This window comes from Branchiostoma floridae, unplaced genomic scaffold (assembly GCF_000003815.2).
Source record: "Branchiostoma floridae strain S238N-H82 unplaced genomic scaffold, Bfl_VNyyK Sc7u5tJ_701, whole genome shotgun sequence".
NCBI lineage: Eukaryota > Metazoa > Chordata > Leptocardii > Amphioxiformes > Branchiostomatidae > Branchiostoma > Branchiostoma floridae.
In genome coordinates, this window is record NW_023365918.1 from 9,568 (window position 1) to 24,813 (window position 15,246).

The 15,246-nt window shown below is 41.9% G+C and overlaps 2 protein-coding genes across 2 annotated transcripts; both read right to left on the reverse strand.

Annotated features, from left to right (window-relative positions):
- Nucleotides 1-1,369: 1,369 nt before the first annotated feature.
- On the reverse strand, nt 1,370-12,301 carry LOC118408979 (zinc finger protein 76-like). The gene is made up of 6 exons (XM_035809842.1): nt 12,058-12,301; nt 11,549-11,631; nt 11,009-11,179; nt 10,354-10,494; nt 9,763-9,948; nt 1,370-2,442 (listed from the first exon to the last, which is right to left on the reverse strand). Exons 1-6 carry the CDS (start codon nt 12,299-12,301, stop codon nt 2,281-2,283), a joined length of 987 nt encoding a protein of 328 aa, XP_035665735.1. The 3' UTR covers nt 1,370-2,280.
- Nucleotides 12,302-13,229: 928 nt separating this feature from the next.
- On the reverse strand, nt 13,230-13,655 carry LOC118408980 (zinc finger BED domain-containing protein 4-like). Its single transcript, XM_035809844.1, has one exon. The coding sequence runs from the start codon at nt 13,653-13,655 to the stop codon at nt 13,230-13,232; it is 426 nt and encodes a 141-aa protein (XP_035665737.1).
- Between the last annotated feature and the right edge of the window lie 1,591 nt (nt 13,656-15,246).

Below are 15,246 nucleotides of genomic sequence, written 5' to 3' on the forward strand. Positions count from 1 at the left end.
AAACATTACTACTCCATGCAACGTTCAAAGTTTACTTTTTTGTACATGATGTTGTAAAAATGTTGCCCATAAGACACTACATGTATGAGCGACACCCATGTTGATGCTGAAGATATCCAGCACACGCACGCCATTATATTAAATACTTATCTATCAATATCCTTCTCTTTCTCAGTTGCAAATGCCACATGTTGCAATAGTCTTAGGAGATAAGGTGACGACAACAAAGCACAAATCGATTGTCAGATCCCAGTCCAAATATATTTTCACGTCTACCCCTCCCCCACAACCCTTTTCTTCCCGTACCAAATACAGTAGGCTCTATTACATAACTGAAAAGGCACAGTTTTTCAGTGTGGACCTGTGGTAACGTCCTTGGTGAGTTGAAATGAAGGTCAAAGAAACGGCGACGTCACCACCATGGCAGACACCACAGATATGATGTGCTTTTTCTGTTTGAACCTTCAAAGCTACACAGATTTAAGCCCTAACAACTATATAAAGTTACCCATACCATGCACATACATCATGTTGTATCACAGACATAACATTAACAAGGTGAAATTTTGTCGATGAAGGTTAGAGATACTCAATACAAAAGCTTAAAGTTTGTACCATACATATACATCATGTTGTATCACAAAGGGACATAATAGGATAGAATTTTGTCGATGAAGGTCCAGGTAAGGAGATACTCATGATCAATACAAAAGTTACTAAAGCAACTGGGTTATTTATCCAAACGGTCAAATGGTGTTATGCTTTAGTGTTGTTTTATTATACATGAGCAGCTCAAGGCAGCTTATTGTATTGAGTTCATGAGGGAGGAGGTTAGAGCATCAGAGCAGGAATCATATCACATTACTTGGCTTGAATAATTGCCAACACTATAGGCAACAGACTTGATATGTACATGAGAAGTATCAATGCGGATGGCATTAGGATGGCAATACACCAAGAAGTTGCCAGGGTGTGGCCTTTCTGGTTGCTTAGTTCATTGAGATGCCCTTTAAACGTTCTTTGTCAGTCACCAAATGCCCTATTTTCATTGGAACACCAGTAAAGCATATAGTTCCTATTTTATTCTTACATAGGCTTCCATTGCTTGCAGTTAATTATTACAGCTTCTGTAGATCAATTTGAGATGTTCTTATAACGATGTATAATGCCCTAGCAGTGTGAATTGTAACTGATACCTAGAAGGCCAAGGGACGCCAACATGACAAAAACAGCCCTTTGTAATACTAATAGCCACTGGCTACGTAGTTCGGCAGTGCTGGCTGTAAGACATAATGTCATTCACAGACAAACAAATACATGTAGAATGAAATTAACCCAACCAGCAAAGAAAAACAACAGAATGCCAATGACTGTTGCTCAAACATGTTATATTTGAAATAGTGAATAGAGGTAACAAATAAATTAAGTAACTAGACAACTTTACAGGTAAACAACACCAGGTATGGACTCAGTACATAAGTAAGTACAATACATACAGATTTTGATCAATATTTGTAAAAAAAATGAACTTTGAAAACACGTTACACCAGAGCAAAGATCACAACAACTGTCTATTTACACAAATTGTCATCAAGAATGCAGCATTTCATTTCAAACTTCTACACATACATTTTGTACTAGGTCCCCAAATATACTATGGGTCAAAGTTCATCCTATCATTTCCCTCCCTATGTCCAAACACATTCACAAGCTATTTGATTTGTCTCCTACATTTCAGTTTACATATAGTACATGTGTAGTTCCAGAGTGGCTATCCTTGCAAAAAAATTGACTTGCCATACAGAGACGGCACAGGTGTGCATACATTTTTCGACAAATTTGATGAAACCTCTCTGTAAGTTGAAGATGGCTACCTGAAGTACATGTGCTTTTATTGTGGGAACCTGAAGTCTCCTTCTTTTAGTCTTTTTCCATTAATAAATTAGGGTCGTGACATCTACATTGTAAGTCTTCCACCTTTAATTTAAATCAAAAATGCTGTATTTCTACTGACTACAAATGGCCGGGTTCAGTGCTACATTCCAAAATGAACTGTTTACCAGAATACATTTACATTATCCTGTTTCTTCTACTCTCTACAAGCCAGAATCAAACCCAATGCAGCTCAATATAGTTCCAGAGAAAGCTTGAAAGACCCAAAACAGTAACAAAAGAAGGTACATGTATAAAAACAATGAGGGTTTGTACTGAGAAAATATTAACATCATACATCAAAACATTTCTACAAAATTTTTCCATGCAAACTTCGTCAGTTTCATGCTAGCCGACTATGGAGTCATCTGGGTATGCTGTGCTGTCAGGCTGTTCTGGCATCTGGTCATCACCCCCTGAGGCTGAAGAGGGTTCTGCCTCTGCATTAGCTGTTCCATCATCTGGCTGTACCCCTGTCACGCTGATGGTTAAGTTTTGCTGCTCAGCTAGCTGTAGATGAATACAAGTACATGTAAGCCATATGTCTTGTGAATCCAAAGGGTTTATTAATGTTACAGTTATATGGGTGATTCTACCTGTAATCAACAGAAATAAGGGTTCTTCTTGAACAGAAGGGTAAATTTGAGAGCAAGATTGTTCCAAATATTGGAAAGATGGTTATACGTGTAGAAAATTAAGGCATCATTTTTTGAACTTCTTAATTTACTTGTGATTCGTATCTTGTTGTTTCTTGACATACACTAGTTTTACTTCTTGCAGATACATGTATCTATTAACATACCAGTATGTGTGATACATTCTAACATACCTAGTGGTGCGTACCTGAGCTCACTTTCAGGTTCAGGTTCGGACTCGAGTCCATAGACTCAGGTTCAGGTCCGGACTTATAAGTCCGGACTTGAATCCACGGCTTGTATGAGTATCTGAAGCGAACGACTTATTGTAATACTAATTATCAATAAACAATGTGAAAGAAGCCTCAAAATCAAATCAAATAGGTTTGGTTTATTGACTGTTCTGTTTCTAATCTATTAGTGCTGCAATAGTGCATACAATTTTGTACTAGTAATGTCCTTCTACAATACTACAAGTTCTACAACCCAACTTTCCATACATTCTTGAACACAATAAACATTAAACAGTCTATGACTATGACTCTATGTGTTCTTGTTTAAGAACAGTAACATGTTAACATTTTCTGGGTCCAGTGTTGCTCGTTCGGCAGACACGATATCTCCAGACTCCGGCTGTACTGAAAATGCGCTCGCTTGGCACACTAGTACCAGGAACAACCAGATACTTCCTTGCGATTGTACTGAGCAATGGCAGCTCATCTGCTTTCCCCCTCCAGAAAGCAACTGCATCATCTGTTGATTTCAGCTTTGGCATGACTTTATACGTTTCTAATCTATAAGTGCATACAATTTTGTACTAGTAATGTCCTTCTAGTTCTACAATACTACAAGTTCTACAACCCAACTTTCCATACATTCTTGAACACAATAAACATTAAACAGTCTATGACTCTATCAGTCTCTATGTGTTCTTGTTTAAGAACAGTAACATGTTAACATTTTCTGGGTCCAGTGTTGCTCGTTCGGCAGACACGATATCTCCGGCTGTACTGAATATGCGCTCGCTTGGCACACTAGTACCGGGAACAACCAGATACTTCCTTGCGGTTGTACTGAGCAATGGCAGCTCATCTGCTTTCCCTCTCCAGAAAGCAACTGCATCATCTGTTGATTTCAGCTTTGGCATGACTTTATACTTCAGGATCTCCTGTTGAATACGCAGTCGGACTGGCAGGGGTGGCTCAACGTGGGTCACCACAACTTCATCTTCATCTTTGAATATTTCTTCCATGGCCGTCAGCTTTGCCTTCTTAGCAAGTGGTGTGTCAGTGTCAGTGTCACTTAGATCATCCCGTGATTTCTGTTTGATCTGTTGTGGCTGTGGCATGTCTCCTTCATCCTCAGGTTCTTTCTTCACCTGTACTTGGGCCTGGATAACTTCGATTTTGTTTGTTATCCGTTCCCACACATCTTCAGTGACCACTGAGGCATCCTTGAACCTCGGATCGAGGGCTGTGGCTTCCTGCAGGAATTCTCTTCTTCCTTCGTGCTGGTATCTCTTGGCCAAATCATTTCTGATGGCGGCTTTTAAGTCCTTAGTGAACTTCTCATCTTCCTTCTTTTCTGCCAGGTTTGTTTGTAGCTTTTGAATCATCGGGAGTACTTGACCCGATGTTGCACGTTTCTCAGATGACATCGCCACAGTGACCTTGTACGGAAGCTTTAACACCTCCAGGAATTGTTCCATTCTGTCTAAGTCCTTCTCTGTGCAACGTTGCAGCTTCCTAAAGGTATCCTTCTTCTTGAGTCGATCATCAAGGGTTGCTGCAACTAGCGCTGGATACTGCTCTACGAATCGTTCGACCATCAGGTAGGAGCTATTCCATCTAGTCTTGCAATCTTGCAAGAGGTTGTGCCCTGGCTTGGCAAGCAATGCCTGCTTGTCCTTAAGGACGATCTTACCGATACTGGAGTTACGGAAATATGTCACAATTGGCCTTATCACTGACAGCATGGTGACAACAGTTGGCACGTCCATTGCCTTTTGTGTGGACAGGTTTAGTGTGTGCGCAAAACATCCCATAGACAGTGCAATGCCCGCAGCGCTTGTGGCATTAATCATAGCTGGGGCATTGTCCGTGGTCATGACTTCGATCTTGCCCATCAGACCGAAGTCTTCAAGGCAAGATTTTATCTCCACTGCTATGTTCTCTCCGGTTTGGGAGACCTCCGTCTTTAGTGTCTGTAGCACCTTAGCTTTCAGCTCCCAGTTGTGAAGATAGTGGATGGTCAAAGTCATGTAGTGGTCCGCCACTCGGGACGTCCAGCCATCTCCAGTTAAAGCTGCAAAATCAACGTGTGCCAACTCAGACTTCAAGTTCAGCAGTGCAGACTCATACATTTTGGGGATGAATCGTTCCGAGACTTCTCCACGATTTGGCATCTGGTAGTTCTTGTTCAGCTCATTTACAACCGCCCGAAAGTATGGGTCGTCTACAACTGAAAATGGCCGAAGGGACTTAACAATGTAGTGGCAAAGCCTGCCCGTAATCTTGTGCTGTTTTTCTGCAGGCAACTTGTTGAGTTTGGCTAGGCTAAAAGGTGTTACATTGCTGCTGGGTCCGCTGGCAACAGTGGCACTAGAAGATGTTGAAGGTGCTGATGAATCTTCCAGGAGTGAGTCGAGCGACGGTAACGCAGGTTTCTCAGCAGTGCCAGCACTACTACTAGCAGTGGTGGGCCTAGTGGCAGTGTGCGATGCAGCAGGTGGGGACTGTGTGGCACACGGAGGCAGGGGCTGGGCTGAGCCTAAAAGTAAAAAGTATTTGATCAACCCATTGAAGTAACTGAACCGAAGCATATTCATGAATGGTAGCAATAGTAGTTACTCTGTGATAGAGTAGACTTACTCTGTAACTAATACAAGAAATAATTAATCTTTGGCTTTAACTTTTACTAGTCCTAGAAACTAGGTACATTGCTTTGCTCTCCACATAACACTGGACTAAAAAGGCACATTTTGCAAATGATGCAGAATGTTTTCCCCATAACCTTTTGCCAAGCCAGCAATAAAAATAGTGATTACAAAAATTATCACAAATATTTATGAATAAAAAATGCAGTGTTATTGTAACAGGGTGCCCCTGTACTGTATTGTAGTTTAGCTGTGTTCCTTGTAGTTTCCAAGATGTGTGCATCTAACTTTAGTTCATTGTCCAGTACTCCTGTTCAGTTCTCAGAAAAGGGAGTGGGCGGTCTGAGTTAAATGACCCTAGAAGTCTTAATGACCTTCATCTCAGGGGGTCTGGTGCCTTATGGTCAGTTGCCTGTTGACCACACCATATATGGGCATGGTCAGGGGGTCAATTGAGGAAGTGATTCACGATGACGGAGATACAAGAATGTACGTAGGCAGATAGGAAACATAAATAAGGAAGTAGAACCCATGTTCTCAGTCTAGTCTGGAGAGGAGAAGAGAGATGTAGAGTTCTGCTTTGGAGAGAGAGAGAATACAGACGCGTCTTCCATGTAAGCTCTGGCTTCTGTCGTCCTTGGTTGTCGCACACGCCATAAGACCTTCAACTATCCTACGAACTCTGTAAGGGACGCCTTCGAGTCAAGGTCACGACCAACCACACCCTTACAACTGGTGGCAGCGGTGGGATTAGTTGCGTGTACGTCGGCCAAGACGAGGAGCCAAGTTCACCATCATAGCTACAGAAGACAGAAGATGGCAGGACCAAAGACGCTACCAAGAACACGAGCAGACCAGTTGACAGAAGAGGAACGGGTTAGTGCCTTTCAACTGACAATGAAGGTAGAACCGCATACGTTGTTGTCTGACCGCTGGCAGCTTAGTGTGACATTGTTTTAGTGCAGAGGAGTTCCATTTGATAGGGCAGTTGTTGGTTTATGAGGTTGCAGAATGTTTTCAAACACCGTTGACAGGGCTAGTACAGTTCAGATGGGTAGGGATGCTTTTGTGCTCTGTGGACCGTTCATTTTGGCATAACAAAATATTCCATGGGTGGCACAAAAGAGAGAGAGAGCACTTCTCCAAAGAGGGGATTTATAGTGTGTATTTGGCTGATCGCTTTTAGAATTCCAGAGTTAGGGTTGTTTCAAGAGAAAATGTTTTGCCAGTGTAGGGTAGTACATTGTGCGGTCGCCACATGTTCAGTTGTTGCTATGGTGAAGTTTGTTCTTTGAGTTTTGCTAGCCGGCAGAAGAAACCATAGATGAATAAGCGAAAGCCAATAGTTCATGAGTTTGACGCCGATTAAGAATCTAGAGAGCTTTGGAATGACATGTATCTTAATGTCCGTGTTTATGTCTAGCAAGTCAGTAGTAGACGCTGTGTAACAAGAACTAAGTTGTGGAGTCGGTTAAGGCAGAAAAAGATGATGTACAATTTTCATTTCGTTTGTGAAGTAATGCTAAATTATACAGAGCGGAGATTTCGGAATATGAAAAACTGACGTAATACAAAGACTTAGGAATAAGATTGAAGATTCACAAGTTACTATGGAAGGGCGAAACCGAAAAGTTCGTGTGTTGTTAGATTTCGTGTTTTCTGACTGGGAATAGGATATGAAACTTGGAAAGGCAGAGTTGTTTTAGTCACCAGGATAACACAGGCATAGTTCTGGCAGGCCACTCGTTCCCTTGGAAACCCAGACTTCGGGGACTGGATTTTATTCAGATGGGAGTGATGACGCTTTGGCAGGATTGGTTGGTTAACTTAACATTCTTGTTTAATCGTTTGTGCACTTGAGATTTTGTTCTAATCTAGGGAAAGCCATGCAGAATTTTCGATCGGTTCTAACAAGTATTATTAACTTGACGATAATTAAGTAACAGCTCTATGGAAGGATGATGAGTTCATGCATTGACGATGGGCATTTGTAAGTTCAGTTCACGTTCAGAGAATTTCGAGAGGAATAGAGGTTCAGCAATATGAATTTAGGATTTTGTGAAGAATTAAGGATCTATGAAGTTGGTGATGATGATGATGACGATGATGATGATGAAGTTGATGATTAGTTAATGCGGTCAGACTCTGGCGTTGTGTTCTTTCCTACGTTGTAATACGACTAACTGTGAGGATGGCAGGATTTCACGGCTCTTTGGGACACCAACCGTGTCACCTGCGTCTCCAGGACAACGGCTTGCAGATCAACCCCCACAGGGACTTCTATCAGCGCAAAGTGTTCTACACCGACGGTACATCCGACAGGGCCCCGGGTAACACGCTACCAGGAGGATCAACGCAAGTACGAGACCTGTGGTATCGTATAGGCATGAAGGCGTAGGACTGACCAGCGGGGCAGGGAACAGAGACCGACGATGAACCAGTAACGATGAGAAGAAATAGAAGATAAGGAACCTTGAGAAGAAGAAGCTGATGACGACGCTATGAACTGAATTTGAACTTATGCTGTCCATGGAAGATATGTGAACTGATAGATAAGACGACAGAGTGAATTCGAAGATGTTTCATTGAGTAGTGTTGCAACTTGCATGTTAAGGAACGATCGTATTTTTCTACTGTATTTCATAAGCGTTGATTTTATAACAAGTAATAACACGTGAATCGCATGGATTTGTGATACCATAATATTTTTAGACTTTTTCTACCTTTGTACTGATGTTAACTAAATTTTGTAATTACGTCGCCAGGGGACGGCTCCATTTCGAAAGGGGAGCATGTAACAGGGTGCCCCTGTACTGTATTGTAGTTTAGCTGTGTTCCTTGTAGTTTCCAAGATGTGTGCATCTAACTTTAGTTCATTGTCCAGTACTCCTGTTCAGTTCTCAGAAAAGGGAGTGGGCGGTCTGAGTTAAATGACCCTAGAAGTCTTAATGACCTTCATCTCAGGGGGTCTGGTGCCTTATGGTCAGTTGCCTGTTGACCACACCATATATGGGCATGGTCAGGGGGTCAATTGAGGAAGTGATTCACGATGACGGAGATACAAGAATGTACGTAGGCAGATAGGAAACATAAATAAGGAAGTAGAACCCATGTTCTCAGTCTAGTCTGGAGAGGAGAAGAGAGATGTAGAGTTCTGCTTTGGAGAGAGAGAGAATACAGACGCGTCTTCCATGTAAGCTCTGGCTTCTGTCGTCCTTGGTTGTCGCACACGCCATAAGACCTTCAACTATCCTACGAACTCTGTAAGGGACGCCTTCGAGTCAAGGTCATGACCAACCACACCCTTACATTATTATGCACATCTGCTTGGTTTTGGGACCAGGTCGTTAGAATAATTATACTTTACCATTGGGTACACACTGTGACACTACACAATATATATATATATTACTGTGTTCTATAAAAAGTAAAAAATATTAAAAATTGAACAGGCTTTGCTAATTAATATGCAGACTAAAAGGCAAACCTGTAAAAATGGCTCGTATAGCTAATATCTACCCTATGCAACACAATCGCAATATGCTACAACTTATGCTGAAAATGCCAATTTTTACCGGTGTATCTAGTATTCCCTGAACTGAAAATATGCCCCAAAAATGCTTACCTCGATCGTTGTTGTTTGGCTCACCAAACATCGCCGCCAATGTGGCCGATGCCGCATGCGGCGTTGTTTCTATCTTGTGGTTTCTCCTCAAGTGCCTGGCCATGTTCGATGTACCACCAGAACACGCGACGACTTTCTTGCACAGGTTGCATCTAGCAGTATCTTGCGGCAGTTTCGTCATATAATCCCACACCTTACTAGGCTTACTGGATATAAAGCCCCGCGGCATTGTGTTGACCTGACCCGTGACGCAGAAAATCAAACAAAGCTCTGCTCGGAAATTTCCATTATGGCGGCGAAACAAACCACGCCGCTGTGTCTAAGCCAATCACATCATCAGTTTCCCCTTACGTCATGTTACGTCTCGCAGATCTCGCGAGCAGTTGCGAGAACTTGCGATGATTGGCGAGATTTCGCGAGTCACTAATGGCCGTCGATATACGCGATGTTTTTCGCCCTTTTTCGGCGCAAATTTCTCGATCTATGGACGGTTTTAGATGATTTACAACAAAAAATAGAACATACATAAATGCTAGTTTTTGGCAAGTCCAAGAACCGGTTTTTTACGTTCCGGTTTTAACCGGACTTGAACCGAAAGTTATAGCAAGTCCAAGTCCGGTTCGGCGGACCGGTACGCACCACTAAACATACCAGTATAGTTCTACATGCCTGTGTGTTCTCTCTGCTACACTAACCTGCAGCAGGGTTGCCTGTGCACTCTCCACAGCTATCCTGGCCCCGTCGTCCATCTGTGCCAGGCCCTGGTCAGCCTCCTGAGAGTCCGGCTGCTGCGTGATGTCCGCACTGCTGCTGATGGCCTCGCTGCTGGACTGGCTGGACGAGGCTGCCGCAGCATTGGCTGCAGCTTCTTCAGCAGCAGCCTGCGGGTAGTAATGACAGTACTACATAACAATTTACACAATGGTGCAATTTACACTATGGTGCAATTTACACTAATGGTGCAAAATATACCAACTGCTATGTTGGTACTATAGTTGCAAACAGGAAACAGATATGTGTCATATCTAACATGCAGCAGTTACATTAGTGTTCCAGTACTACATGATTCGTACACAGTACTGCACTACACAAATGCACATTATAAAATGTTGTATATCATTCAGCAGTTACATTCAAACATCTTACAAGGAAATGTGAAATGCTAGTGTCATTGTCTCTCTTCAGATATGGCTCTTCATTTAACATCAAATAATGCAGACAGCAAAGGACTTATCATCTAGCCCCACTCACAGACAGGCACAGTTTTCATCGGAGTTGAGACTGACCTGCATGGCTGCCAGGGCTGACCCGGGCTCTGCAGTGATAGAAGCTGCCTCGCTGGCCGTAACCATGGCAATCTGCTGTCCATCCTGTGTTACCATGGTAACAGGGGTAGCATCTCCTGTTGTGGTGGTCACACCTTCCACCTGCCAAAAATGGACATTTAAGAATTTTTCTTGTGCAGTCAGTAAACAATGACAATACATTAACAGCCAATGGACAAAAACCTCAATTACATGCAGGGCTCGAAATACTACCTGCATATGCATGTTAGTGCAGGTAAAATTGAAGCTGTGCAGGTATTTCTGATGTCTACTTGCACCTAACCTGCACTGGTCCATGTACTGAGTTTTATACATAAATGTCATATGCTGTAGGTGTATGTGGATTGTTATTAGCTGCATTGAATGTTACCACTTCCACCTATTAAGTAATATGCTGTATAAAAGAAAACAATTAGCAATTGTTCCTGAACAATTTTAGTATGATCTATTAATACTTCCTAAATAGTGGTGCAGGTAAAATGTGTCTGGTGCAGGTAATTTTCAATGTTACAATGTGCCCAGACGTCTGACCAAGCCTTGGTCTGACCCAGAAAGACAATCTGGATAATCAAATGTAAGTGTTCTTTAAAAATTTAAAGACACATCAGCCACAAACCTGCATAGCTGCCAGTGTAGAGGGGTCTGCAGCCACGGCCATGCCTTCTGATGTTGTTACCATGGTGATCTGCTGTCCATCTTGTGTCACCATGGTGACAGTCTGCCCCTCCTGGGTGGACATGGTGCCATCTGCTGATGTCACTACTGCCAAACCTTCTGGTAAGCCACTCTGCATTGACAGTTAGTCAGTAGTGAGTTCACTAGGACAGTGATGTAGTCTGAGTACTACATTGTACATGTATGTATCATTTCTTGAAAATTCTGTGGACTGGTGATAAAAAAAAAGTACATTTTACTTGTAAAAGACAAACTTGCACTGCTGTCAAATCTGCCCTGCTGATTACTGTGGTAATCCATACAAAATTAGCTGCACCAAGGACTTCATTACATGCATATGGGAGTTAACATTTCAAAGCCATATTGCTTTTAATTTCTGAAAAAATGTGCTTCCCCTTTCATTAACATCTCTTCAAGCTTCCTTTTATGACACTCTTCTGTAACATCCCTCTTCTTGTGTAAACCCAGTTCTGCCACCCACCTGCTGTGCCTGATCAGCTGTGAGAGTCAGCTGGTACTGGATCCTGGGTCGTTTGGGGTCAGGCTCACCATCAGCTTCAGCAGCTGTGAAGGGATTGGGGAGAGAATCATTATTTCTGCCAAACTTTACATATACACATGTATGTAGAAATGTGTACCTAGCTCAGTTGTATATTACTAAACACTACTAGGATGTTAAGTTTAAAAACCACACAACTATTATCACAAATAGTAAAGGTAGGTACATGTATATTACTTTTCTGAATATTCATTTCAAAAAAGAAAAATAACTACTTTTAACAGGTTCAAATAATTCTTAAAAATGACATCATTATATATGATAATGAAAGCATCAACAGTCAACTAATAAAGTACTTACATGTTAAGACGTACACAGCAAATCTATATAGTCTAACATGACTTATTGTAACCTCCTTCACAATTCAAGTTGTTGTAAATAAACAAGTTGTTTAAATCAAAGGAGGCAGATGTTGTACATTGTCTAATTACCTGGAGCTGCGTAAAACTGTGCCGGCTCCTCCCCCTCCTCCATGGCCTCGTTGTCCCCGTGAGCGGTGCGTTTGTGCATGGCTAGGGTGGAGGTCTGGCGGTAGTTCTTCCCACAGTGGTTACAGATGTAGGGCTTGGAGTGGGTGTGGACTACGTGGTGTTTGTACAGACTGGAGTACTCTGTGAACCGCTTACCACAGCCTTGCACCGTGCACACGTAAGGCTTCTCACCTGGGTAGGACATACATACGTGTACAACAACATGAGGCAAGATGAAATACACAAACTCTACACGTATATCACCTTTGCATAAACAGGTATGGAATCTGGGTTTGTAGCTTGAATTTTTATCTGCAATTGTTGCTTGTAAAGCTGGATTTTCAGGGAAAAACAAAGCAACCACATCAACATGCACAATATACTTTTAGCCTTGGGTACTGAGACATAGTGGTGCGTACCTGAGCTCACTTTCAGGTTCAGGTTCGGACTCGAGTCCATAGACTCAGGTTCAGGTCCGGACTTATAAGTCCGGACTTGAATCCACGGCTTGTATGAGTATCTGAAGCGAACGACTTATTGTAATACTAATTATCAATAAACAATGTGAAAGAAGCCTCAAAATCAAATCAAATAGGTTTGGTTTATTGACTGTTCTGTTTCTAATCTATTAGTGCTGCAATAGTGCATACAATTTTGTACTAGTAATGTCCTTCTACAATACTACAAGTTCTACAACCCAACTTTCCATACATTCTTGAACACAATAAACATTAAACAGTCTATGACTATGACTCTATGTGTTCTTGTTTAAGAACAGTAACATGTTAACATTTTCTGGGTCCAGTGTTGCTCGTTCGGCAGACACGATATCTCCAGACTCCGGCTGTACTGAAAATGCGCTCGCTTGGCACACTAGTACCAGGAACAACCAGATACTTCCTTGCGATTGTACTGAGCAATGGCAGCTCATCTGCTTTCCCCCTCCAGAAAGCAACTGCATCATCTGTTGATTTCAGCTTTGGCATGACTTTATACGTTTCTAATCTATAAGTGCATACAATTTTGTACTAGTAATGTCCTTCTAGTTCTACAATACTACAAGTTCTACAACCCAACTTTCCATACATTCTTGAACACAATAAACATTAAACAGTCTATGACTCTATCAGTCTCTATGTGTTCTTGTTTAAGAACAGTAACATGTTAACATTTTCTGGGTCCAGTGTTGCTCGTTCGGCAGACACGATATCTCCGGCTGTACTGAATATGCGCTCGCTTGGCACACTAGTACCGGGAACAACCAGATACTTCCTTGCGGTTGTACTGAGCAATGGCAGCTCATCTGCTTTCCCTCTCCAGAAAGCAACTGCATCATCTGTTGATTTCAGCTTTGGCATGACTTTATACTTCAGGATCTCCTGTTGAATACGCAGTCGGACTGGCAGGGGTGGCTCAACGTGGGTCACCACAACTTCATCTTCATCTTTGAATATTTCTTCCATGGCCGTCAGCTTTGCCTTCTTAGCAAGTGGTGTGTCAGTGTCAGTGTCACTTAGATCATCCCGTGATTTCTGTTTGATCTGTTGTGGCTGTGGCATGTCTCCTTCATCCTCAGGTTCTTTCTTCACCTGTACTTGGGCCTGGATAACTTCGATTTTGTTATATTTCAGCCATACATAGTATGGTGAAATATGTTGTATTCGTAATGTTTCTTTCTTTCTTTCTTTCTTTCTCCTGTCAAATCTTCAAAGTGATTCATCTCCGCCGTTCCTGGACCGAATGACCTGAAATTTGGCACAGGGGTAGAATAGGCTAATACCTAGATGTGTTTTTCTCAGTTTTTTTATATCTGCCTCTAAAATGATTTTATTGAGGTTTAAAGGTCATGTTTTGACCAAAACGGTATATTTTGGCCCCCTGTACCCTGGTCGTACAATGGAGTGGCCTGAAATTTGGTGTAAATAGGCATTAGATAGTTGGTAAAATGATCCAAGTAAAATTTCTGGCATAAACTACTTTAAAATGCTTAATTTCAGCACTTTTCTGAGGGTAAATTGGCTTTCTTTGGCCTCCTGCCGTGAACTCCAGTGACCCCAATAACTCCAGCCCTGGGCGACAGGTGACAGGTGTCTGTCTGCTAATTAATTGAATTTTGCCGCCAGCCAATCAGCGAAGAGAAAGAAACACTTCGTCGGCAATTGGTATCAAAGCAACCAATGACACAACACTTCTCAAGCAAACCGCGAATTTCCAAAACTGAAGCTGATTGGCTAATATTGTCACGTGTATATGTAGACGCAACCATTCATGTTTGGGAGGATTTGGAAATCTATGTTACTTAATAAAAGGTACTGCAAAGAATATAAGAAGATAATATGTACATTGTTTTGAAACATATTTATCATACAGTAACACAATGATAGATATACGGAATGAAACCTTCAGGTCTGACATATTTTTACAGAGCTTCTTGAACATTCCAACCCAGCTACTTGGACTCGTCCTGCGTCACATGTATGCAAGATTGTGTTGCGTGAACTAGACGGCAAGCGCAGCTTCGGAGTTCCTCGAATTTTCTGCGCTTTTTTACGTCAGTTTCTACCCAATTTTGGTTGTCATCGGTGGCAGAACATCATAAGGTAAGAAATGGCTATCCTTCCATTGTCCACTCCGTTGTTATTGTACTTTGAAAGGTGTTTTCGTTTGTGAAATTCGTCAGTACGTCCTTGGTACGTGCAAAACCGCGGGCAAGTGCTAACGAGCACTGGCGCGCTGTCGTCATTGTGTAAACCTCTCCGTTTGCTGTCAAAAACAATTGACAAAAAAATATTCCTAGACGTTACTTGCGTCTTTCCATATTTCTGTTGAATAATGATTTACTTGCGAGTTTGTTTATTTCCGTGGAAACATCTCTTAACTCTTACGTTTTGATGTAGTCAGGACGATTAGGTGCCGTCCTTCGGATTATGTGTAAATAATTTTCACGTAAAATTACGAGCAGCTATACTTGCAAATTCTGCTCCAATAATTTCACACGAGATGTCATGGTGTTTTGTGCATAATTCTGTTTGTTGACGGTAACTGAATATTTTATTTTGGTCGTGAGGACGTCCACATATTTTTCTGTGGGGAGGGGGGGCAAATAGTTTCACAAGGTTAACCGAATAATAATTTTTCGTTCGTTCATTA